Source organism: Genypterus blacodes, unplaced genomic scaffold, assembly GCF_046128005.1.
Source record: "Genypterus blacodes isolate CSIRO-AG114 ecotype Tasmania unplaced genomic scaffold, CSIRO-AGI_Gbla_v1 ptg000152l_1, whole genome shotgun sequence".
Taxonomy (NCBI): domain Eukaryota; kingdom Metazoa; phylum Chordata; class Actinopteri; order Ophidiiformes; family Ophidiidae; genus Genypterus; species Genypterus blacodes.
In genome coordinates this window covers 643,468-668,626 of record NW_027466954.1, presented here as the reverse complement: position 1 = coordinate 668,626, position 25,159 = coordinate 643,468, and the positions used below count along the sequence as shown (strand labels likewise).

The 25,159-nt window shown below is 47.2% G+C and overlaps 5 protein-coding genes across 5 annotated transcripts; 1 reads left to right on the top strand and 4 right to left on the bottom strand.

Moving 5' to 3' along the window:
• Positions 1-4,106: 4,106 nt before the first annotated feature.
• plaat1l (phospholipase A and acyltransferase 1-like) lies at positions 4,107-6,013 on the bottom strand. The gene is made up of 5 exons (XM_076165852.1): positions 5,921-6,013; positions 5,098-5,227; positions 4,923-5,011; positions 4,669-4,833; positions 4,107-4,446 (listed from the first exon to the last, which is right to left on the bottom strand). Exons 1-5 carry the CDS (start codon positions 5,927-5,929, stop codon positions 4,381-4,383), a joined length of 459 nt encoding a protein of 152 aa, XP_076021967.1. The 5' UTR covers positions 5,930-6,013; the 3' UTR covers positions 4,107-4,380.
• Positions 6,014-6,838: 825 nt separating this feature from the next.
• On the bottom strand, positions 6,839-13,793 carry LOC143012625 (zinc finger protein 513-like). Its single transcript, XM_076165850.1, has 7 exons — positions 13,396-13,793; positions 12,865-13,094; positions 12,009-12,131; positions 11,780-11,914; positions 11,162-11,659; positions 10,494-10,690; positions 6,839-7,629 (listed from the first exon to the last, which is right to left on the bottom strand). Exons 2-7 carry the CDS (start codon positions 12,902-12,904, stop codon positions 7,003-7,005), a joined length of 1,620 nt encoding a protein of 539 aa, XP_076021965.1. The 5' UTR covers positions 12,905-13,094; positions 13,396-13,793; the 3' UTR covers positions 6,839-7,002.
• Positions 13,794-14,935: 1,142 nt separating this feature from the next.
• cibar1 (CBY1 interacting BAR domain containing 1) lies at positions 14,936-16,222 on the top strand. Its single transcript, XM_076165851.1, has one exon. The coding sequence runs from the start codon at positions 15,229-15,231 to the stop codon at positions 16,012-16,014; it is 786 nt and encodes a 261-aa protein (XP_076021966.1). The 5' UTR covers positions 14,936-15,228; the 3' UTR covers positions 16,015-16,222.
• Positions 16,223-16,333: 111 nt separating this feature from the next.
• Positions 16,334-18,852, bottom strand: LOC143012624 (uncharacterized). Its single transcript, XM_076165849.1, has 2 exons — positions 17,018-18,852; positions 16,334-16,844 (listed from the first exon to the last, which is right to left on the bottom strand). Exons 1-2 carry the CDS (start codon positions 18,417-18,419, stop codon positions 16,567-16,569), a joined length of 1,680 nt encoding a protein of 559 aa, XP_076021964.1. The 5' UTR covers positions 18,420-18,852; the 3' UTR covers positions 16,334-16,566.
• Positions 18,853-19,807: 955 nt separating this feature from the next.
• styxl2 (serine/threonine/tyrosine interacting like 2) lies at positions 19,808-24,620 on the bottom strand. Its single transcript, XM_076165843.1, has 6 exons — positions 24,490-24,620; positions 24,186-24,304; positions 23,053-23,284; positions 22,700-22,917; positions 20,149-22,575; positions 19,808-20,112 (listed from the first exon to the last, which is right to left on the bottom strand). The coding sequence occupies exons 1-6, from the start codon at positions 24,618-24,620 to the stop codon at positions 19,808-19,810; spliced, it is 3,432 nt and encodes a 1,143-aa protein (XP_076021958.1).
• Positions 24,621-25,159: the final 539 nt, after the last annotated feature.

The window sequence follows — 25,159 nt, the reverse complement described above, 5'->3', positions numbered from 1 at the left end:
CTTGGATGATGGTGGTAGACAGTGGACCACACACAGGGCTTGCCCAGACAGCAGGGGAAGCCGGCAGAACACCCACTCCTCTGGCCACCTGCAAGATGTTTCCAGATTGCCACTGTTGGTCATCCTCTAAGGTGAAACTTGCATGTGGCTTACTGGTCAGCGTGATGATATCATGATATTAGTCCCATGGTAGGCAGACCTCACCTCTCAAAATTCCTCATTAATTTCTAGCCTTACTTGCATTTCGTGAGCATTCAAGAAAGTCAAAGTCAAAGTCAGTCCCTCCTTGCCAGACATATTAGAGGATTTGTTCTGAATGATTACCTTGATGTCAAGAGCCTCAAGCAGCGTTATATAAGCAAGATATCACATGACCCATGATGTTATGATGTGGAAAATGTGTAGAATTACGCAGCAAAACAACAAAAATCTTAACTGTCAGCTTGTCACCATTCAACTCTGAGAGCAGCTGAGCCTGACGAATACCAATTCTTCATCCGTTGAACGGTTTTGTGAGCAATACACACTTTTAGTTTAGTTTCTTTACAGAGCTGCAGTCAAACCTGCGACACTTAAAGCAAACAGGCGGTAACACACACACACAAACACACACAAACACACACACACACACACACGTACACACACACATACACACACACACGCAGGCAACAGCGCGGAGAGGAAAAACAAACAGTGACACACGCACACAGACTCCACACACACGGAGAGAGGGAGAAAAGCAGAGACAAGCATCGCCTGCAGCGTGAGAGGAAAAAACATTCGTGTGCGCGCATTTACACACACACACACACACACACACACACACACACACACACAAACACACACGGAGACAATTAGAGCGTCACATGAAAAGCTGAAAGAGGGAGGGAGGGAGGGAGTGTGTGTATGGGTGAGAGTGTGTGTAGGGGCGTTTGTGTGTGTGTGTGTGTGTGTGTGTGTGGTGTGTGTGTGCAGGAAATTAGACTGCCTCATTATTCAAATTGGCTCGGAGGAGAAACGCGGTGCTCGCCTTGTTTACGCCTCGATGGAGAGAGAGAGAGAGAGAGAGAGAGAGGGAGAGAGAGAGAGAGAGAGAGAGAGAGAGAGGGAGAGAAACAAAGAGATGTCCCTCAATCTGTCCTTCCTCCCTTCCTTCCTTCCCTCCATCCTTCCTTCCCTCCTCCTCCTTCTGTCATTCGCCGTCCTCCCTCGTTGCTGTCTCCTTCCTCTTTTCCTTTACTTTCTGTCACACACAATCTCCTCGCTCTCCTCCTCCTCTCCCTCACCCCTCTCTCTCATTCTGTCACTCAAACTCCCCCCCCCTCCCTCCCTGCGTCCTCCTCCTTTTTTCCGATCTGTCACTCCGTCCTCCCCCTCGTTCTCCCCTTCTCAAATTACATCCTCGTTGCCGCCTCGTTTCTCATCCCGTCGCCGGGGGCTGTCGCCAAGGACCGGCGAGGGCGCTAAACGATTTTCCCACCATGCATCACTTCTCTCTCATACACACACACACACACACACACACACGCACACACGCACAAACACACACATGCACACATCATAAATGAAAGTGTTGCATCAATACACTGTGATAGTTAATCATTGTGTTTGGCTGATGGTAGCCGTGATTTTTAGAGAATTCCTGAATCCTGTCTGGGAATACATGGAATTCTACACAAGGATGAATCATGCTGAATTTACTATGACACAGCCTTGTGAACTCTCAGTTATGGACGTTTACATTGAGTTTCGCCACGCCACTGTAGCGCCACCTATAGTCTTCAAAATCTGTTTGTAATCAAGCTTATCTCCTGTTGTGTAATGAGAATTCTTGCTGTCTAAATCACAATAATAGTTCAGAACTAACTATGCAGTTTCGCATCACCACATTTCTTGAATTTAGCTTGGAAATGACAGACGCTGACGATGTAAATGGGCACAGCTGCACTTCGAGTCATTTCAGTCAAGCGATTGCTAAAGACGAGCCGCTACGTGCTCCAAACAACCTAAGCATACATGTGCATCTCTTCCCAATCCTGTCCCCACAACAGCTCTGGATTGATCAACCAAGAAATCTGTAAAGTCAAGGAGTTAGGATTTTGAGAATGTTTAAACTCTTACAAGGTCACAGCTGTCTAGATGTAATAGATTGATGACTGTCGGCTGTGAAATGCCTGGACACTAATCACTGAGTGGTAGACGGATGGTAAGAGGTAGTAAATGTGATCCTAATGCTACATCAATAAATACAACACAATTTCTTCATTAATTTGCCTCGAAAGAAGAAGTACATGAACAAGTTCAAGCCCCATCTTTAAGCTCCAGACTGTGACAAACTTCAGTTAATCCTGAAACATCTCAAGCGTTCAGAAACAGAAACAAATGAGTGAGTACTTGATTGATAATTAGATGCATCCACCTCTGAATGCTTGAGTCAGAAAACAACGGGCTGCCATCGGCCTTTTAGAACGTTTATGAAATCAGACACACGAGATGTCGCGACGATTGCTTACAAATCAGAGTTGTGACTTTGACTTCCGTTGATGATAAGCTTGAGGCTCTGGTCTCTGCTGCTGAAGTGCTGCTGCGCAAGGCATTGTTGTTCTGACCCAGCTCTCCTAACACAACAGCTATCCATCAAAACCGTCGTAACCATAGCTACGACTGAGAGAAAAGGTCGCAGCATATGCTATGTGTGTGTGTGCATGCATGTGTGTGTATCTGCGTGTGTGAGAGAGAGATAGTGATGTGACAGGTGAATAATCAGAGCTGTAGCGCTGATCGTCACGGAAACGAGGCCTGACAGCGTCGACAAGGGTGGCAAGATCTCTCACACAGGCGCGCACGCTCACACACAGAAACACACACCGGTGAAAAATGCACACAAGCCATTAAACCGCTCACAGGAGCTGCCTGTCAGAAATGCATGCAGACGCACACGCTGAGGGTGAGATGGCATGTAAATGTAGACGCTCATGCACACACACACGTGCGCACACACACAGACACACACAGACACACAGATTTTGGAGAGCTCAGGGACAGTTCTATTCAAGAACAATAGTGTCTCAAATCCAGCATTTAGAAAGATGAATACACCACATGCACCACAGGACCTTGAACGCACCGCAGGTACATAGCGACCAGGTGACGTCACGCAACGTCACGCAGACAAACGTCAACCACAGCGCACGAATCACAACAATATGCCAAAACTATGCATGCAAAGGGTTAACAAAAGCACGTCAGGATTCTGTGAACTGTAAAGGAAAACGCAAGAAACTATTTGTTTATTGTTCATTAACTTTTTCTGAAGGGAAGTTGATGATCATAAACCAAATTCTAATAAAGGACCAATTAAAACTGCAACTCATGAACACTCAGCACACACACACACACACACACACACATATAAACGGTGACCCCACTGCTCTGCGCCCCCCCACCGTTGCTGACCTCTGACCTTTAATTTACAGTGACATGCATGAAGAAACACACACCACCATAAGACTCATTCCTACACACACACGGATGCAAACACACACGCAAACATTTACACACACACACTAATGAATGGAGATTAATGTGATCTCCTGCGTGTGCAAGTGTGTGCGTGTGTGCGCTAATTATTCTGGGTCTAACCTTGTCAGCCACTAATTGGCACTGTGACACACACACACACACACACACACACACACACACACACACACATTCTCTCGCTCGCTCTCCCCTTAATAGCTCGAAATTCTGCTGCTAAAAAGCTGCTTGTGTGTGTGTGTGTGTGTGTTCGTTCGTGTGTTAGCGTGTGTTCGTTCGTGTGTGTGCGTGTGGTAGAGAGAAGCAGCAGTGTGGCAACAGTGCCCCCTAGTGTCAATAGTGTCCAAACTAGTTCTGTTTTCATCTTTTCAATTCTTCCCTCGTTTTCCTTCCTCATTTCTCCACTTCTCCACTTCTACATTTCTTTCTTTCTTTCTTTCTTTCTTTCTTTCTTTCTTTCTTTCTTTCTTTCTTTTTACATATTCCTACAGGTGTTAACATAACAAACACATTTAAATTCCATTTCAAATATTACAAATCCACAAAATAAGTACAATAAATACTTTGACAACATTTGTAGGAATTTATCCCCATATTTATTTTTTAACAAGCAGAATTATAATTATAAAAAATAAAATATAAAATTCAGAGCAAAAACCACAGGGATCCAGCACGGAATAACCCCAAATAATAATAAGATAAAAGTGGCGAGGAAATTATGACATGAAGCTGAGATAAAATCCAACATCTGAAGCGAGGGGACAGAAATGCTGCCCTCTAGTGGTTGGGGAGGATAACGACCAGATGTAATGCTGCGTTCATGAGCAGGGTGAGAGACGGTTTTCACAGCGTCTTCTGCTCGAACAGCTTCTTCCATGCTGGCATGATGTGTTTGTAGATTCTCTCTATCTGTAACACACACACACACACACACACACACACACACAGACCCACACACACACACACACACACACACACACACACACACACACACATTTTCTGTTTTACACGTGTCTGAAATGAAAGCATAACACGTACAAACATGACCGCTACTCTCTTCTTTGACAGTAGGTGGCGATAATACCTCGCCTGTGGCCACGGAGGACTACAGAGATTGACAAACACACACACCTGTTCGGACTTTTTGACTCCGTATCTGAAGAGTGTGGCCTGGTGCTCGCTGTTGTGGAACAGGATGTCAAAGGTGACCTCGCGGCCCAGCATGTCGTCGATGGCGGTCTTCACCACGCTGTGGTAATCTCTGGGTGGAAATGCGTCATCAAGCATGTTGTTCACCTGAGGAGCAGCAGATAATCCCCATCATGCCTCTGTTCAACATCAGTAACATCTGTGCTTGTTTCTGTATGTGTATGTGTGTGTGTTACCTTGTACTTTTTCCCCAACAGCTCTAAAGGATCCAGTTTGACCTCTGACCTCAGAGCTCTGCCAAACAGCAGGAGCTTGGAGTCTGAATCTGACACACACAATCACACAGCACAGTGTTAAATGGAGCCAACGGGTCCGTGGTTGCAGGTGAATGTCGGGCTGAATGTCACCGACCTCGACATGTCAGGTGAGCCACGTAGGGAACGCCGTCTCTCTCTCCGTAGTAGACAGCATAGTGGGAGAAGTATCTGTTCCTGGGATACTCCACGATGTCTCCCGGAAACAGCTGAGGATGGGAATTTTTCTACAAAGTAAACAAGTGTTTGTTTGGGTTCCAGCCATAGATGGTAGAAGTCATTTTATCCATGTTCCACATCTATTAGATATTTATTTGCCAGATTTGTCTTTAAAAGGGTAGAAAACAAACATTAGACATTGACAACACAGGACAACAGCCTGTGTATTCACTGATACAACAACACAAGACGGTGTGTGAGACGGCACCGACTCATGTAGCACAGGATCGTTACAAATGGATTTAAAGATGAAAACAATGCGTTTGTTCAGCTTGATAGTGACTTCCTTCGTCTTTTAAAGGAGTAGTTAATGTAAAAATATGAAACAAATAAGAAGTGATCCTTACCGCTTATTACTTTCTCAAATTGAAAGCACCTCATATTTTGTTTAGAAAAGTTCTATAAATGCATTTTCTTAAATAATAAATCTGTCCTTAAAATGTGTATTTGGAAAATAAACAGTTTTGCCTGAAATTTAGCACAGAAAGCATCGTGTAGGCATTAATAAAACTGAAGTAGCAATTTTAATATTTTAATTGGATCAAGAGAAATTTTCAGAATTTATTTGCTATATATTATATGAAGATTCTTTATTAACCTTCATTCTTATGATCAAGAGAACCATCAAGTTAATAAACAAGAGATTTGTATTTTACCTTGAATTAAATCATACAACTAATAACATGAGATTGTTCACTCACCGAACCCATGAGATCAACTGTTCAGTCTGAAACGAAACATACACACACACACACGAAGCTCATCTGCTTTACATACAGGGTGTGTCCCATGTGATAAGCTAACGGTGCGTTCACTGAAGGTCACGGCAGACTGAACCCTCGTGTTTTGGGACGTTGACCTTTGCTGATGGTGGGATAAGGATATGTGTGTGTGTGTGTGTGTGTGTGTATGTGTGTGTGTGTGTGTGTGTGTGTGTGTGTATAAACCAGTGGGAGATATTTGAAGACTTGTCACTAGATAATTGTACGAGCACAATCCAATCCATGCATGTACGGATGCATGGAGGTGTTAGGGAGTTTAACATGGTTCTGTCTTGAACTCTTTGCTGTGTGTGTGTGTGGCTATCTGTCTGTGTGTGTGTGTGTGGCAGGTGCTTCCTGTCCCTGGTTTCCTGTGATCATCAGCTTGGTTGTGATGTGATTGAGCTTCATGTGTGTTTGTTTATTCCAATTTTTTTTTACAATTATTATTAAATATTTACATTGGAAAAACAACAAGACAACGTTTCACAAGCAGAGAAACTAGTTTGTACTTTTTTTATTTTCACTCAAAACTCAAAACCATTTTTCATTCTTGTGGAAACTCGAGTTCAATCAACCACCAGATGAGACGATGACAGCCTGATAGGAAGTATTCACAAGAGAACACACACACTTACAAAATATACATCTGTCAAAAAAATATTTCAGTTCATCGGATTGGCGTCATCTGGGCACACACACACACACACACGCGCTGGTGGTTTAATGCCCTTGTATAAAATCAGTGCAGTATTACAGTCGTTCAGTCTCATGAAGGCACCTGAGTTTATCCAACCTGAAGGCTGCAGGTTCACCAGTGGATTTAACACACACACACACACACACACACACACACACACACACACACACACACACACACACACACACACACACACACACACACACACACACACACACACACACACACACACACACACACACACACACACACACACACACACACACACACACACACACAGTCTCTCACTCACTAACTGAGTCTCTCTCTACCCCTCACTCTCTCACTCACACATGGCGTCCTGTCCCTGACTCATGCCGTCCTGAGTGTCTTTGTCCCAGCTCATGCTCAGGTCGCCGTTGGCCGCGTGTTTGTCCCAGCTGTCTGTGTTGTGCCCGTGTTTCCTCTGGTGGCGTTTGTAGTTGTCCCAGTGGCCGGTGGTGTAGCTGCACTCAGCGCAGGCATACGGCTTCTCGCCCGTGTGCCGCAGCATGTGCCGCTTCAGGTTCATGCTCTGATTGCACGAGTAGCCGCAGACGCCGCAGTGAAAAGGCTTGGCTCCCGAGTGGATGCGCTCATGGCGCCGCAGGTTGGCCAGGTTGCCGCAGGCGTAGTTGCAGGAGGGGCACTGGTACGGCTTCTCGCCCGTGTGCACCCGCATGTGGCGCTTCAGGTTGTCCAGGTGCGCCGAGGTGTAGGTGCAGTGCTGGCAGCGGTGCGGCTTCTCCCCGGAGTGGGTGTGGGCGTGGCGTGCCAGGTGGTTGGGGTAGTGGGACAGGAAGGGGCAGTGAGGGCAGCGGTAAAGCTTGGTGCCCCGCCGGGCTCTCCGGGACCCCTGGGATCCCTCCGGACTGCAGGGGGGCCGGGACGGATCTTTGGCCAGGAGCTCCAGTGTGCAACGCCGACACACCTGAACATCAAAACAAGTTAGATCAAACACAGCGCATCAGAAATCAATCATCTTTATTTACACTGAAACAACTAAAGTAGGCAAAGATGTATGCAGGTTTCCCGTGTCCCCATAGCAACCGGTTACCACCATGTCCAAACAGCAACACAAACGAAGGAGGAGAAATGTTTTAATATTGTTCCGTTTGACTGTAACCTTTACCTGTCCTCCCTCAGTGTCTTTACCTGTCTCCTCCCTCAGTGTCTTTACCTGTCTCCTCCCTCAGTGTCTTTACCTGTCCTCCCTCAGTGTCTTTACCTGTCTCCTCCCTCAGAGTCTTTACCTGTCCTCCCTCAGTGTCTTTACCTGTCCTCCCTCAGTGTCTTTACCTGTCCTCCCTCAGTGTCTTTACCCGTCTCCTCCTTCAGTGTCTTTACCTGTCCTCCCTCAGTGTCTTTACCTGTCTCCTCCCTCAGTGTCTTTACTCGCTCCTCCCTCAGTGTCTTTCCCTGTCCTCCCTCAGTGTCTTTACCTGTCCTCCCTCAGTGTCTTTACCTGTCCTCCCTCAGAGTCTGTGTCTTACCTGTCCTCCCTCAGAGTCTTTACCTGTCCTCCCTCAGTGTCTTTACCTGTCCTCCCTCAGAGTCTTTACCTGTCCTCCCTCAGAGTCTTTACCTGTCCTCCCTCAGAGTCTTTACCTGTCCTCCCTCAGAGTCTGTGTCTTTACCTGTCCTCCCTCAGAGTCTTTACCTGTCTCCTCCCTCAGTGTCTTTACCTGTCTCCTCCCTCAGTGTCTTTACCTGTCTCCTCCCTCAGTGTCTTTACCTGTCCTCCCTCAGAGTCTTTACCTGTCCTCCCTCAGAGTCTGTGTCTTTACCTGTCCTCCCTCAGAGTCTTTACCTGTCCTCCCTCAGAGTCTTTACCTGTTCTCCCTCAGAGTCTTTACCTGTCCTCCCTCAGTGTCTTTACCTGTCCTCCCTCAGAGTCTGTGTCTTTACCTGTCCTCCCTCAGAGTCTTTACCTGTCCTCCCTCAGTCTTTACCTGTCCTCCCTCAGTGTCTTTACCTGTCTCCTCCCTCAGTGTCGTTACCTGTCTCCTCCCTCAGTTTCTTTACCTGTCTCCTCCCTCAGTGTCTTTACCTGTCCTCCCTCAGAGTCTTTACCTGTCCTCCCTCGGTGTCTTTACCCGTCTCCTCCCTCAGTGTCTTTACCTGTCCTCCCTCAGAGTCTTTACCTGTCCTCCCTCAGAGTCTTTACCTGTCCTCCCTCAGAGTCTTTACCTGTCCTCCCTCAGAGTCTGTGTCTTACCTGTCCTCCCTCAGAGTCTTTACCTGTCCTCCCTCAGTGTCTTTACCTGTCCTCCCTCAGAGTCTTTACCTGTCCTCCCTCAGAGTCTTTACCTGTCCTCCCTCAGAGTCTTTACCTGTCCTCCCTCAGAGTCTGTGTCTTTACCTGTCCTCCCTCAGAGTCTTTACCTGTCTCCTCCCTCAGTGTCTTTACCTGTCTCCTCCCTCAGTGTCTTTACCTGTCTCCTCCCTCAGTGTCTTTACCTGTCCTCCCTCAGAGTCTTTACCTGTCCTCCCTCAGAGTCTGTGTCTTTACCTGTCCTCCCTCAGAGTCTTTACCTGTCCTCCCTCAGAGTCTTTACCTGTTCTCCCTCAGAGTCTTTACCTGTCCTCCCTCAGTGTCTTTACTTGTCCTCCCTCAGAGTCTGTGTCTTTACCTGTCCTCCCTCAGAGTCTTTACCTGTCCTCCCTCAGTCTTTACCTGTCCTCCCTCAGTGTCTTTACCTGTCTCCTCCCTCAGTGTCGTTACCTGTCTCCTCCCTCAGTTTCTTTACCTGTCTCCTCCCTCAGTGTCTTTACCTGTCCTCCCTCAGAGTCTTTACCTGTCCTCCCTCGGTGTCTTTACCCGTCTCCTCCCTCAGTGTCTTTACCTGTCCTCCCTCAGAGTCTTTACCTGTCCTCCCTCAGAGTCTTTACCTGTCCTCCCTCAGAGTCTTTACCTGTCCTCCCTCAGAGTCTGTGTCTTTACCTGTCCTCCCTCAGAGTCTTTACCTGTCCTCCCTCAGTGTCTTTACCTGTCTCCTCCCTCAGTGTCTTTACCTGTCCTCCCTCAGAGTCTATACCTGCCCTCCCTCAGAGTCTTTACCTGTCCTCCCTCAGAGTCTTTACCTGTCCTCCCTCAGAGTCTGTGTCTTTACCTGTCCTCCCTCAGAGTCTTTACCTGTCCTCCCTCAGAGTCTTTACCTGTCCTCCCTCAGAGTCTTTACCTGTCCTCCCTCAGTGTCTTTACCTGTCCTCCCTCAGAGTCTGTGTCTTTACCTGTCCTCCCTCAGAGTCTTTACCTGTCCTCCCTCAGAGTCTTTACCTGTCCTCCCTCAGTGTCTTTACCTGTCTCCTCCCTCAGTGTCGTTACCTGTCTCCTCCCTCAGTTTCTTTACCTGTCTCCTCCCTCAGTGTCTTTACCTGTCCTCCCTCAGAGTCTTTACCTGTCCTCCCTCGGTGTCTTTACCTGTCTCCTCCCTCAGTGTCTTTACCCGTCTCCTCCCTCAGTGTCTTTACCTGTCCTCCCTCAGAGTCTTTACCTGTCCTCCCTCAGAGTCTGTGTCTTTACCTATCCTCCCTCAGAGTCTTTACGTGTCCTCCCTCAGAGTCTGTGTCTTTACCTGTCCTCCCTCAGAGTCTTTACCTGTCCTCCCTCAGTCTTTACCTGTCCTCCCTCAGAGTCTTTACCTGTCCTCCCTCAGAGTCTGTGTCTTTAACTGTCCTCCCTCAGAGTCTTTACCTGTCCTCCCTCAGAGTCTGTGTCTTTACCTGTCCTCCCTCAGAGTCTTTACCTGTCCTCCCTCAGAGTCTTTACCTGTCCTCCCTCAGTGTCTTTACCTGTCCTCCCTCAGAGTCGCCCTCGTCCCCCTCGGTCTTGTCCGCCTCCAGGTCTGCTTCCTCCAGCGTGAGGCCGCACAGCTGGCAGCACAGGGGGAAGAGCAGCACGGGCAGCGGGCCGGACGGCGAGGCCAGGCCGCCCAGTGTCTGGAGGTAACCCGAGTCCTGGGACAGGCGCAGGGTCAGGTCGGACACGACTGCACCGGGGACGGACATCCACACAAAACAGACAAACGGACCACGAGTCACGACTTGACTTTGACTTTCTATTACAGTTCAACTGAAGAATAGTGAGTCTGTGAGGAGCAACATGAAGAGATGTGAATCCAGAGAGACGTTCAGGTCAGTGAGCAGTCAAGCAGAGAACTCCTCTTCTTCTTTTTCAGCTCTTTCAGTTTCCATTCATCACTTCCTCTTTTATGCGCTAAAATTAAAGAACAAATTCTCTGCTGTTGCTTTAAATCATCGGCAGTTTCTGCTCAGACGGATTATAAACCAACGATCCACTTTTTACTTCCTCATAAACTCCACCTTCTCCATCACAGACAGTTTGATGAGCTCATTTCCTTTAAAAATAGAATTGGTGAGAGAAGGAGGTGTGTGTGTGTGTGTGTGCGTGTGTGTGTGTGTGTGTGTGTGTGTGTGTGTGTGTGTGTGTGTGTGTGCACCTTCTTCGCTCTCTGCTGTTTTTTTCCTCCGGGCTCGTCTCTTCTCCTTCTCTCGCCGCTGTGGTCGCTCCTGTGTGTGCATGCGCTGGTGCCTCCGCAGGTTGCCCAGGGAACTGCAGGCGTAGCTGCACTGGTGGCAGTTGTAGGGCTTCTCTCCGGTGTGTGTGCGGGCGTGCCGCTGCAGGTTGACCAGCTGCGCTGAGGCGTACGGGCAGGCGGGGCAGCGGTACGGCTTCTGGCCGTCGTGGATACGCATGTGTCGCTTCAGGTGGTTGGAGTAGCGTGAGGAGAAGTCGCACAGCGAGCAGGCGTACAGCTTGGCAGGGACGTCGCCGGGTTCGTCTGCCTTAGCGACGCCGCGCCTCTTCCTGTCCGAGCCGACGGGTTCGTCCGTCACGTTGGACTCGTCTTCCTGCAAAAGGTCAAACGTCGCCGCGTGCTGGAGGCCTTCCTCGCATGTCAGGCAGTAAAGCTCCGCCCCCAGGTCCAGCCCCGCCCCTTCAACATCAAAACAATGAAATCTTTAATTTATACTCCATACTTTAGACTGTACTGTACTGTACTGTAGATAATGAAAGGCAACGATTACGATGAATAATAACTCCATATTATTGTTACCTAGATCTAGCCCCGCCCCCAGAGGCGTGTCTCCAAGCAGCTGGCCACAGCCTTTACAGGAGAGGAATGCTGGGAAGGCGGAGTCTGTGGGCGCTGCAGGGTCGTCGTCAACGCTCAGGGAGAAGACGCTCATACCTACACAACAGAGAGACAGCCTGATGACAACGTACAGGTCTGTCTGTGTGTGTGTGTGTGTGTGTGTGTGTGTGTGTGTGTGTGTGTCACTGACCACTGTCTCTGTCCAGCCCCATGATCTCAGAGTCTCCAAACTCGAGCTCTCCACTCAGCAGGAAGTCGCTCTCCAAAACCAGGCAGCTTGGCTCAGACACCACGGCCACATCCTCCAGGTCCACTGCACACACACACACACACACACACACACACACACACACACACACACACAATAAGTCTATGATACAACTACATGACATATATATTCTCTGTAGATGGATGGAAGCCACAGAGCTGAGTCCAAACACAGAATCAACACATTCATTTCAAACTAATCAAGTTGGACGTTTCCGATTTTGGAAGAACAAAAGACAGGAAGCACAGAAAGAGAGGAAGAAAGACGGGAAGGAGAGAGGGGCGACGGGAAGGAGAGGAGGGAGGGAGGTCAGGTAGGCCGTCTCAGAAGAGGAAGTGGAGACAGGAAGCAGAGAGGAGGAAGAGAGGAAGTGGAGCCAAAACATTCAGGATGAGATAACACGCACACATACATGCACACACAGACACACACAGAAAGAACAACATGTCTCCAGTATTATCTTTGTCTTCCTCTCCCCTACACGGTGAAGAACAGAACTAGTTCGCTCAGTAAATACGTTAAACTGGTTCGACAACATTGAACAAGGATGCCTGCTCAGTAAATATGTCACGTTCACAAACACACACACACACACACACACACACACACACACACACACACACACACACACACACACACACACACACACACACACACACACACACACACACATCTAACAAGGCTGCGGAGGAGAATTGAAACACTTCCTTAAAAGTTTGAATCAGATTTGTGGCTTAATAAGTGATCAGATGCAGATTTAAAACGACTTGAAACTCACATTTCACCGGCTGGGGGTTGGATTGTTTCCTCCGCGGCATCTTCGCCCCTCTTCCTCACGGATCCTCCGCGTTTCGAGGCGACACTGGCGGGCAGCGCAGCGTACACAGGTCGGCTTGTGTCCGTCCGTGAGGCAGCCAGCTAGCTGCATGTCATCATCATCATCTCCTTCCTCTTCCTCTTCCTCCGACAGACAGCGGCGGCGGCGGTGTCATCGTTGTAGACTACTGCCTGGAGAGGAGGGAGGGTTCGCCCGACCACAGCATGTTTACACACACAGCTAAGCGCTCTCACCGGTTAACTCTAGGCGCACACACGCTTTAACCCAACGCTACATTGTGGTAAATAACCTGACACACACTCTACAGCCGACATGACGTTATAGGCTTTGTTGTTGTTCTGCGGTAAATAGACGGAGCCATGTTGCTAGCTGTTCAACTTCACCCTTCAAAAGTGACGCGGCCTTATATGAACAAATTCTACTTTTTAATTCAAAACTTCACTGCAGACGTCACCGCGCGGTTTAACTCACCTGTGACGCAGCCGTAACGTTCTCCGTAGCCGCCAAACACTCAGTGACTGTTTCACAAATGCTCTTTTGTTGTTAAGCGCGCACCGCTAACGCTGATACGCCGGTCGCTAATTTTTTAAGTAGTAGGTAGGCTACGGGCAGCTCGTGAATATTCTTGAGGCTCGACCAAGATTCGCACGTCCTGATTGGCTGAGAGGAGACATCTTCCAAGCGCACGCCTGGCTCATGAATATTCATCATTGTGAGCTAAACGTGAGCAGTGATTGGCTGAAACCAGAATCGGCGTGCTGAAGTGGGATTACAGTATAATATAGTGTAGCTGGTATAATATAGTTAGACCAGACTAGATTAATAGATTTAAGAGAATAAAGAGATTTAGAGAAAAAAGAGGAATGAAAATAAATGAATTTATTGTACTTGGTCATTCCTCATTAAAGGAAAATTACAAAAAAATAAAAAAATGAAAAATGTTTCTGTCAACTTTCGACCACTAAGAGAACCAAAGATAAGTACATTCAGTAACGTTTAAGTATGACATCATAGTTGTACCTTTGTTAGTTTGGATGACATAAACGTTGTACTTTGCTACTTCAATGACGTCACTGTCGTTTATTAAAGTAGCTTTAGAGTCTGACACTGTTGTTGGCAACACTGTGTGTCAGACGGTTACTGTACAATTGACTTTGTGTTTTCTAATTAAACAAAATGGAAATTACCTGACACATCTATGTTTGGTTGTTGTTGTAAGAACCTAGTTATGGTCAGTAATTTAGTAGTAACTGTAGTTAGTCAAATGTTCTGGTTGAGTTCAGTTCATTGGTAATATTCGGGTATCAAGCACGCGCCGACGTCTCTGCTCAGCCAATCAGGAAGTGGCATTTATGGTCGCGCATCATGAATATCCACGACGTGCCCGATACAAGCCTACGATTTGAAAAACAATCACACGCCGGTCATGCTCTTACGTCACTGATAGGCGCGAAGGATTCTGCTACATGTGGTCCTTGTGAGCTCACAGACCTCATAAATTCATGAAAATCATGTTGTCAGGGTTTCATGCAGGATTTTAAGTGTTACACAAAATCCATTAAATGTACACAGATGAAAAAATGCCATTATTATGTTGAATATACCTGAAAAACGAAGTAACTCCAGTCTTATATTGTTTTACAAGACTGGAGTATACTGCAGTATTTTATTTCATTTTCATTTAATATATGTGCGTCTGGGTGTATAACGTGATGAATGTGTTAATAAACTCCTTGTTCTGGAATAAGTTAAACGTTACATTGCGATAAGAAAGTTTCCTCAAAACTAGACGGAAATATACACGATTGTAGTTCTTCTGTCACAACCCGTAAGATAGGTGGAGGGCTTTAATGTTCTCTTTGTAGCGTATGAACGCGCTATACACTAAGAAATGCTACATTGGATGCTGCGTTCTTTGAGTTTCAGCTCTTTACGTTTCTGCAGAATGTTATAACGAAAATAAAAATAAAGATCGCAAAATGACCATGAACCAACCCGGAAGTGAGGCAAATGAAGTTTTTAACGTCATGTATTTTGTCCACTTTAAGATAAAGAATTGCATCTTAACATGCTATTGACCAATACAATTACCTATAACAAAACCCGAAAGCCCCGAATTAGAAAGAAAGATCACAATTTCCGAAATCGCCTTTGGCTCGGAGAGCGATGCTCTTCCGGGTTTACGTCACCATTGTGGGACTCCATGGAAACGGCAAAATGGCGTGCTAGCAGCTTTAGCATAGGCGAAGCAAAGAGCGAACCTTAACCCGTAAACAGCCCAAGTTCGCGCGATTATCCGCCGCGATGAATCTCACCCCGGACGCCAGAACCCGAGACAGCCAGACTCTGAGGATCCAGGAGAAGATCACCAACGTGGAGAAACATTTTGGAGAGATGTGCCAACTGTTCGCTGCTTACGTGCGTAAGACCGCCAGACTGCGGGATAAGGGGGACATGCTGGTCCGAGAGCTGGGCCTGTACGCAGACACAGAGACCCCCAACCTGAGGGACAGCATGAAGCAGTTCACAGACCACCTGTCCAAGATTCAGGATTACCGCCACGCTGAGGTGGAAAGACTGGACGCCAAAGTCCTGGAGCCCCTAAAGAGCTACAGGGCCTTAGTGAAGCGGCAGAGGGACGACCTGAAGACGACCCAGATCGCCAGAGTCCGAGAGGCTAAACAGAGGGCTCAGTTGGAGAAGACCCGAATGAGGAACCCCTCAGACCGGCAGACCATCTCCAAAGCAGAGACGGAGCTCCACAGGGCCACCATGGACGCCACGCGGACCACCAGGAAGCTGGAGGAGACCATCGACGAGTTCGAGAAGCTGAAGGTGCGGGACATCAAGAGCATCTTCAGCGACTTCACGCTGGTGGAGATGTCGTTCCACGCCAAGGCGCTGGAGGTCTACACGCTGGCCTACCAGAGCATCCAGGGCCTGGAGGAGGAAGAGGACCTGGACCCGCAGAGACCCCTCGTCCAGACCAGGAGAGAGGAGGACGACGAGGAAGAGGACGAGGATGAGGAGGATGAGGAGGAGGACGAATCCGAGGAGGAGTCTGAGGAGGTCACAGATGATGAACATTGACCAAACTTAATGTACTTTATGTTTCTGAAAAAGGACGAAACATCCTGCGCTTAGTTTTATTGTGAAAAACAAAACAGAGAAGTGACTAAATCAAAGTGTTTCCATCAGTGTTGTTGTGTGTAATCTCCGCGGTGCTTTATCTTCATTTGTTACTGACTTTATTGTCTTTGCCATATTTTTTATATCTCACGTGTTCATTGTTGTAATTGCCTTTATGAAGAATACGAATAAAACATTAAAACATTTTAAAATAAATCTACCTGTGCGGCTCTGAAATGACAACAAAATCACATAAACAAAGTCACACTAAGCTCCTTTAATGCGTTTCAATCAGTAAGCTTCACTTTGTTATTCAACCACACGCCGATGTCTGCAATTATTGTGCTTTGAGTTATAACTTTTGTTAAACTCATCCACAGTGTCTACATGTGTTACTTCATCATATTCTTGTCGATTTTAATGATTTTTCGAAGGTTTCTGGATGGCGAACCCCCACCCCGCCCCGCCTCGCCCCCCAAACAAGGAGGTCTCAGTGACTCGAACCAAATGCATTCAGAAGTTCATCATGGATTCGAACCCATCTACTTTCTGCTGGGTGTTTCCTCTGCGGATCCTCCGGTACGACAGACTCTTGTACCTAAACGATTCACAGCTTCTCTTTTTCTTCTTCTTCTTCTTCTTCTCGTCTGTGGTAGCGGGCCCCACCTCTCCCTCCTCCCCCTCCACACCCCCGCAGCCCCCGGGGGAGGAGGCGTAGGTGGGGTCGCCCTTATCCAGCGTCTGAACGGAGGCGTCGATCCAGGTCACGTTCCCGTCGGGTGAGGAGAAACCTGGAGCCGGAAGAAACAGGTTAACTATGACGTCACACCAGAAGCTTTTCTCGATTTTTTTCTCTTGTTTCTTAAAATGTTTTTGTAGAATATAAAAAAGAGAAAAATCCAAAATCCGAAATTGAAGCAAGTAGAGAATAGTTTAGTTTGTCATCCACACAAACGTTTCTTACCTCTCTGAGTTGCAGCTTCCTGCTCCTGGTCTGTTTCTGTTAGTCCAGCTGTTTCGGAGTAACCTTGAAGCCTTGGAGCAGGAAGTGATGTCATCGGAGGCGTGTCTAAGTCCTGAGTTTGTCCTGCACATGATTCCGTGGGGCTGTTCAGGTTGGAGTGAGGACTCGTCTCCGTTGGAGGACAAAGCGCTCGACAGACCTCTTCCTCTTCCCCTTCCCCTTCCCCTTCCCCTTCCCCTTCCCCTTCCCCTTCCCCGTCCCCGTCCTCGTCCTCGTCCTCGTCCTCGTCCTCGTCCTCGTCCTCAGTTAAGGTGCTCTGACCTTCTGCTCTGGGGTCAACCTGATCGATTTCAATGTCTTCTTGAACCGATGTTTCAGGGGATTCTGGGTAGTGAGGGACAGAGGAAGACCGTTGAGACTTTGGGGAGCCTGACTGGATATGCTGGTCGTCTCTCTCCTCTTCCTCCTCTTGATCTTCGCCCTTTTCCTCCTCTCTCACCCAAACTGTCACTTTCTCTCCCTTTTCATCTTTTCTTGTCCGTCCTTCTTCTGTCTCCCTCTTTTCTTCCTCCCCCTCTGTTCTTTCACCTTCATCTTCCTCTTCCCCTGGCTCCATCCCTCTCTCCCCACCGTCACATCCTCTTGTCTTGTCTGTATCATCTTCCTCTCCCAGTGTCTTCATCGCATTCCCTCCTACTCCCTTTTCTTCTGTCTCTTTTGACTCCTTCTCCCTCTCCCCCTCTCTTCCTCCCCTCTCCTCTTCTTCCTCACGCCTCTCCATCTTTGCCTCTTCCTCAGATCTTACATCTTCCTCCCCTTTTGTCTCACCCTTAACCTCACACCCTTCCTCTCTCTCTACCTGTTCTTCCTTCTGTGTTTCTGTGTTCGCCCCTCCCCCACCCCCCTCTTCCTCCTCTATTCTTTCTTCCTCCTTTTCTGTATTCTTTTCCTCTGACTTTCCTCCCTCCAACTCTACCACCTCCTCGTCTCTTTCGTTCTTCTCGCCTTCGTCCTCCAGCTTCCTGTTTGTTTCTGGTTCTGTCCTCCCCTCATCTCTATTGTCTTTGTCCTCTTCCATGTCATCACTTTTTACCTCCTCTTGCTTTTCTTTCTCTGTTTCTTCATCCCTGCATTCTCCTTCCTTCTCTTCTTCTTCCTGTTTTACTGCGACGCCTTCCTCATCCTGCGTCTCCACCTCATCGTTTTTATGAGCTTTTCCTTCCTCCTCCACAGGACGTCTATCCGTCTCCTCATCTCTTCTGACATCCATGGGCTCCATAGCGTCCTCTAAAGACAAAATGTCTCCAAACAGTCCAACGGCCTGGATCACCCGGGACACGATGGAGTTCTCCTCCAGGTCCAGACTGTCCAGCATGTCTACCCCCGTCCACCAGCGTGACATTACCCCACCAAAAGAGAGAGAGCGGACAGACGTGAGGAAATGAAACTTTGGGAGCTCTGGCTCAAAGAAAAGGATCAAGTAAGGATTTGGTTGATCCTGATTGGCAGAAATCCATCACACGTCGCAGCAGAGGCCACGTTTCAGCCCCATGTGAGCACATTTTAATACTTTAATCTCTTTTTTTACTGATGCAAGTACATTTCCTTCACTTTAGTTAGAGTAATACCTTTCGTATATTTCTTTCTCTGGAAGTTGCGATTGACTCTGAGAGGGAATATTTCTTGCAATTTGAGAGAATATTATTGAGAATATAGACTCTGGACTGTCTTCGAGTTAAAATGAAACAAGAAGCAGGAAACACGTCTTCTGTTGTGTCCCAGAGTGAAGCTTTGCGTAAACAACATGGAGATCAACATTCCTGTAAAGCTTCACCATCACCTCTGCACGTGACACCATTACGTCATCAGTCACACAGCAGCGTATTGCTCAGAACTGGTACACACACACTTAACCTATATTTGTTAACAAAATGACTATGAAGGACACACATAAGAATGTCACATAATTCTTTAATTAATTTTTACTATTTCTGTAGTTGTTTAAATACATGATAATTTTCTAGAATTTTCCTACTAGAGTTGCTTTTATTTACTTTTATACTTTTATAGATTATTATTGCTATAATTATTCACAAACTTCCCACACATTGATTTGATTGCATTGCTGTGTGTAAGGTTGTCCACCAGCTGGCGCTGTGACATACAGAATAAAGGAGGAGCGGTTATATCAGTGATGTGATTATAGTATATTCACTTTATATTTCGCTGTAGAGCTGCACAAAGTTGTTTACAGGAAAATATATACAGATATTATTTGTAGGTATTATTTACATATTTGATGACGTGACTCACATTGGGTAATATTATTTTCGAATGACTTCTTTTCCCAGATTCACACATAAAAACTCTTCATGTTTCTTGTTTTTTCCCACAGTTAGTAAGATTGAGACGTGATTCATCATAAGATTTATTCAATCATAAAATCATGTCAGAGTACAAAGGGGGATTGGATTTATCATGAATTTGCACATCGTGAAAATATGTAGTAATTGTGTTTAAACATGACTTTTTTGTTAAGTTAAGTTAAGTATAAACTGTATTATTGCAGTTGCTGGACAGTCAAAGGTGCTTGTTTTCCTTGTTGATATGTATTTGAACTGCAGCTTCACACGAGACTGAGCTATAAATAACAATGTTTTTGGATAGTGCAGGATTCATATCATGTGTCCCGCAGGATGTTTGGCATCTGAATGTTTGTGTTGTCGAGATAATAAAGAACCAGATCTTGTTTTGACTCAATGGCTCGTGAGTAAGAATCCGTGTTTCTTTCTACAGTTCACTTCTGCTCTGTGCCTTCGCTTCCTGTTGCGCCCTCCAAGCCACGAGCACCTCGTCGTCCTCTGCCTCTGCATATGCCCGAGCGCGGACTCTCTGCCTGGTTTGAGCGATGAAGGCAGCAACGTCGTCGTCCTCCTCATCGGCCTCCTCCCGCCTCCTCCTGCTCCCCTCTGTGTTGCTGCTCTCGTGCTGTGAGCGATGAGTGAACGTCCTCTTGCTCTCTGTGCCCTCGTCGTCGTACGACCTCCCTGCCCGGCTGTAGCTGTGTGACTGCGCAAATCCATTACAGTTAAATTCTGAGTCTAATGTTAATCTGTGAGGACGTGTGGGACCATTGTCATGATGAGACAGATCCTCGCGTAATCTTGACCTGTACCTGGACGTGACACCATATTCCTCCTCGTCTTCTCCATCAGCGGCATAGGAGGCTCTCCGGCTTGAGTCAAAGTCAAATTCTGATGCAGAGGCGTCGATGTCGTCATAGGGATCCTCTGATTCTTCTGCTCCATCAAGATTGAAAGAAGAAGGCGATTTCTTTGTCGGAGGCCGGACGCTCTTCAGCCAGTCGTCGATGTTCATGTTCTTGTCTTTCTCCAGAGCTGTGTTAAGGTTCAGCCGCCCAGAAAGACCATAAGTCCTTTTTGGTTTCTCTGCTTTTCTCTTGTTTTCTTCGAGAAACTCCTCCTCTAACTTCTTCTTTTCCTGTTCCTCCTCATCTTCATCATCCTTTGTTTTCTTTTTCTTGAAAAGCGTGCTGCGCTTGTTGTCCTCCAGGATCTTCTTCTTTTCGTAGACAGCCATCTTATCCCTCATCTCACACTTGATTTCCTTGTCGATCATGTCCAGTTTGTTCAGGTTCACCTGGTCCTGGAAGAGGCTGTAAAGGGGAACACTAGTGGTGGTGATCTTGTTTCTCTTAGATCCTAGTGAAGATCCTGACAGGCTGGTCAACCCACCACCTGAGAGAATGGACCCCGTCCTGCCACGACCCTGCGAAAGCGCGCTGGAATAAGAAGCGGCGCTCATAGTGGAGCGTTTGTCGTCTTCCACGCCTCGGGCTGAAATCACACTCGGAGCAGCTCCAAAGCTAATCTCCGATCCTGCACGTGAAGGAGGTGGTAAGCTCATCTCGCCCTGCTTCTGCTTGATTGTTTCAGAGACTACGTTGGCGATCCAGTTTTGGATGCTTGCTAAGTTGACCATGGGTTCACCTCCGGGGCCCTGGACAGTAGGAACTGGGAGAATGGGAGGAACAGGGGCAACAGGATTAGGTGGAAACGCAGAATGTGATGATCTGTTATTCCGAGCCTGCGAAACAGATGATATATTGGACGACCGTCCGCTGATCATGGACATGTTGTCATCGTTGGCAATGCTTGGTGTGCTCGTCACCCCAGCGCCGGCCCAGAATGCAGAAAGAGGTATTGTACCTCCGCTGATGCAGCTCTCTGTCTCCCATCCACACAACGACTGACTGTCTTCTAAATTTTTCCTGGATCGCTCCAGAATCTCCTCACGTCTCTGCCTCCTTTTGACAGTTGCAGAATCCTCCCCGCGACTCATCTCCAGAATCTCATCGGGGTTCTCCTCACCGTAACGTTTCTGCTGCCTCAGCTTCCACGACTGATACGCCGTGAGGTTGACATCTTGGAAGGATGGTGTCTTGGCTTCTTCACCATCTCCGCCACTTCCGTTTCCGACAGAACTTTTGTCTCCATCCTCCCGATCTTTCTTGTTCCAGCCGAATTGGATCCGCTTGACACGCCAACGCTCCAAAGGTGTCATTTTCTCCTTGTTCTTCTGGCAGAAGTTATACATGGAAGTGGTGTCTGAGAAAATGCTCTCTACTTCCTCATCAAACTTCTTTTTTGCTCCTTCTCCTTCTGCGTTGGTACTCTCGCTGGCTTCATCGTCCTCCTTCTTGCGGTAGCGTGCGGCCGCCTGTTCCTCGATCTCCCTCAGGCGCTGTTTCCAAAGATCAGAGTAACTCATGCAGCTGGAGGTGGACATTGCATCTGAGGGCGGCTGCCTGTTCCGACGCTTCAACCGCTCTTTCACAGCCCGTACATCCTCGCTGGTGACGCTCTCTACATCGGCATCTCCACCATTTCTTATCTTTCTAGGAAGTAAGTCCCCGTCTTCTTCATCACTGTTCAGCTGCGCCTCCCACCAATCATCGTTCTGGTATTTCTCATTCCTCCTCTGCCACTCATGGATCATGCTATCCAAACCATCTTCGTCCTCCCCCTCTTCCCCACCCTCTTGTGAAGGTAGGTCAAGTTCTTTTTCTGTGCCGGCCGTCCCCTGACTGTGGAGCCCATTTTGTGCTCCGATCAATCCGCTCTTGAGTGCTGCAGTGGCTGCAGAGGAGGCGACACTGCTCATAACACTGGCGGCATCCTCCTCCTCCTCCATCATGATGGATTGCGCTTTCACCCCAATCATGCTCCGCTCTTCTGCTTCATCCGCCTCGTTATCATCTTCGTCATTGATGCACTCACCGAAGATGCAAGCACGTGTGCGCGCATCGATAACGGAGCACTGGCTCAGTGTTTCGTCATCGTCGTCTCGCTCCTCCAACAGGTTCTCGTTGAGCTCTCGTAGCTGCTTCAAGAAGCCTTCATTGGGGTTGATTGCTCGTTTTTTTCTCATGGCAGTCAGGGCCTCCATGATGGTCATGTGCTGGAAGATCATCAGGTAGGACGCCACCAGGATTGCAGAGCGACTCACACCCATCATGGAAATCACAAGCACCTTACCTGCAGGTACACAGCACAGTTAATGGGTCATACTGATCTGTTTTTTTATTGATGGAAACGTTTAACTATCAGTAGTGAACAGACACAAAACTGACTCATCCCAAGAAGAGATTTGACTTCTGACCTTTGTGTGTTAGTAGAGCATCATCCAGGAATTCAGCAGTGGATCTAAAGTGTGTGGCGATGTCGGCATCTGGGAAGTCGTCCACCTCGATGCCCATGTACGGGATGTTCATGCTAGCGTAGAAGGACTCTCCAGTGTAAACCCCTGTGCCATGAGCGGTGTTCAGGATGTGTGTGATGCCCATTCTCTTCAGACGAGCTTTATTCACAGCTACAGATCTGACAGAGACGTTTCACTATGAACTGAGGTACAGACACACACCGTCTTTCTATTTCTGTAGTGCTGATTTGACCAAAAATGTATCTTGGAGCCCCTCTGGGCCACCATACATCTTGCCTGAGGGATGCACTCACTTCTCGGCGATGAAGATGTTGGGCCACACCTCATCCACGGGGTTGAGTGGAGCCTCCAGGCGGTCCTGGACCATGGCCCTCTGGATGTCTAGCACACACGGAGTGTTGTAGGGGCTGCGGTCGTCTATCATGTCCTTGACCCTGTTGTAGAGGTCTTCCACCATCAGCTGTTCCGCACTTTCCAGCATGGACTGTGGGATGGACTCGCTCCGAACACCACGAGGAGGCAGCTCTGAGAATGAGAACGAGTTTTAAAATGCTGACATGAGGAGTGACGGTACTGATGATTCCCAGAGAAGTCCCAGGAAGTACTTCTCACTTCTGCAAATGCTTTATTACCAGTGGTCCAAATGATTCAGTACAATTCTCTTTGAACTGGCACAATATTCATGGTGGAAGGCATGTGGCTCAAAAGTGATTTCTTCTCAGTTGAATAATTTTACTCTGAAATACTCTGAAAATGTATTTCTAAAAATCAGTTCCAATATGGTTTTATTTGTAAATTATTATTCTCCCCTTGTAGTACTTTTGCTTAGTATTACTGACTTCTTCCTTCATGTGGTACATGCACGCACACGCACGCACGCACGCACGCACGCACGCACGCACGCACGCACGCACGCACGCACGCACGCACACACCTTGATGTGAATGCCATCAGCTTTGCATCAAAAGGAGCTCATTAGTGTAAAATGAGATCAAACATCTTCACGCTTAACGCGGCGTCACAGAGGAGCTGAAGATTCATCTGTTTAACAAGTGATATGACTCACAGCAAATTCCCTCAATCAGTTTGACTCTGAGCGCGTCAGGCATTTGATGAACCAGAGGACTGAAAGATGGACGTGCAGTAATGGTACAATATTTGACCTGATTATACTTGCTGAATATGGACTCACATCATTATTAGCAATACAAAAGCTGCATTCAGATGAGTCCTGTAGAAATATGTCCACGGACACGGACCTGATATGATGTCTGCGGCTTTATCACCAGCATAGGTACTCAGATGTAACTCTCTACTGAGTTAAAGTAGATCAGGTTTAAAGTTGTACCAAAGTACCCGAAGTAAAAGGCTTCAGAATGTGTTACAGAACAGTTAAAGAAGGAGGAAAGTAAAAAAAATCCCTGACCCTCGTTAATGATCTGCTTAGCAGCGATGGCCGACGACAGGTGGATCGGCTCCATGAAGATACTGGCAGCATCAGATCCAGAGATCATGGAGAACCTGGACTCGGACAGCATGGACAAACTGGAGAGAGAGAGAGAGAGAGAGAGAGAGAGAGAGAGAGAGAGAGAGAGAGAGAGAGAGAGAGAGAGAGAGAGAGAGAGAGAGAGAGAGAGAGAGAGAGAGAGATAAATGAGATGAATGAGATGAATGACCCATTCCATGAAAATTCAAAGTTAGATTTGGCCTCATTATGTTGTTCCACTCACTTGCTGGGAGAAGGAGATCGGAGGTAATGAGACTGGACACTACTGACGTTCCTCTCCCCCTCCTCTTCCTCCTCGTCTCCATCAGGAACTTTCGTATTCCTGAGCTCTGGGCTCTCGTTGGCCGACGCCATGGCAACTGTGATTCCTGTATCCCTGTCCAGACAACAGATCGTTCTGTCTGACATGGAAAGAATTTCCTTTGACATTTCCCGTTTCTTTTCTTTCTTTCTTTCTTTCTATCTATCTATCTATCTATCTATCTATCTATCTATCTATCTATCTATCTATCTATCTATCTATCTATCTATCTATCTATTCTTCTTTCTTTCTTTCTTTCTTTCTTTCTTTCTTTCTTTCTTTAATCCTTGTCCCACTTACTTTTGTTCTTGCCTCCTTCTCTCCTTCTACAAATATGTGACAGAATGACGGAAGACAAAACCAATTAATGAAATAAAAGAAAGAAAGAAAGGTAGAAAGAAAAAAACTAACACACATAGAAACAAACACTTTCTTCATATTCTCAAACAATTCTAATGTCATGATAAAATAATCTGTTGCTCTGTTGTCAATTCACATTCAGCTTAAAAAACACATTTCACAAACGTGTGTGTGTGCGCGCGCGTGTGTCTGTGTGTGTGTGTCTATATTTATCCTGAGCAGCTGTCAGGAC

What these genes read in the sequence shown, in the direction of transcription:
- styxl2 (XM_076165843.1), bottom strand. Translation starts at nt 24,620, where the DNA reads ATGGCGTCGGCCAACGAGAGCCCAGAGCTCAGGAATACGAAAGTTCCT. An exon ending in TAAGCAGATCATTAACGAGG is followed by an intron (nt 23,285 to 24,185) that starts GTCAGGGATTTT and finishes TCTCATTCTCAG; the next exon opens with AGCTGCCTCCTCGTGGTGTT. An exon ending in TCTGTCTCATCATGACAATG is followed by an intron (nt 20,113 to 20,148) that starts GTCCCACACGTC and finishes CATTAGACTCAG; the next exon opens with AATTTAACTGTAATGGATTT.
- plaat1l (XM_076165852.1), bottom strand. An exon ending in GGCTCACCTGACATGTCGAG is followed by an intron (nt 5,012 to 5,097) that starts GTCGGTGACATT and finishes TGTGTGTGTCAG; the next exon opens with ATTCAGACTCCAAGCTCCTG. An exon ending in TGTTGGGGAAAAAGTACAAG is followed by an intron (nt 4,834 to 4,922) that starts GTAACACACACA and finishes GCTGCTCCTCAG; the next exon opens with GTGAACAACATGCTTGATGA.
- LOC143012624 (XM_076165849.1), bottom strand. Translation starts at nt 18,419, where the DNA reads ATGTCACGCTGGTGGACGGGGGTAGACATGCTGGACAGTCTGGACCTG. An exon ending in GGAAGCTGCAACTCAGAGAG is followed by an intron (nt 16,845 to 17,017) that starts GTAAGAAACGTT and finishes TTCCGGCTCCAG; the next exon opens with GTTTCTCCTCACCCGACGGG.
- LOC143012625 (XM_076165850.1), bottom strand. Translation starts at nt 12,904, where the DNA reads ATGCCGCGGAGGAAACAATCCAACCCCCAGCCGGTGAAAT. An exon ending in GGGGCTGGACAGAGACAGTG is followed by an intron (nt 11,915 to 12,008) that starts GTCAGTGACACA and finishes TCTGTTGTGTAG; the next exon opens with GTATGAGCGTCTTCTCCCTG. An exon ending in AACAGCAGAGAGCGAAGAAG is followed by an intron (nt 10,691 to 11,161) that starts GTGCACACACAC and finishes TCCCCGGTGCAG; the next exon opens with TCGTGTCCGACCTGACCCTG.
- cibar1 (XM_076165851.1), top strand. Translation starts at nt 15,229, where the DNA reads ATGAATCTCACCCCGGACGCCAGAACCCGAGACAGCCAGACTCTGAGG.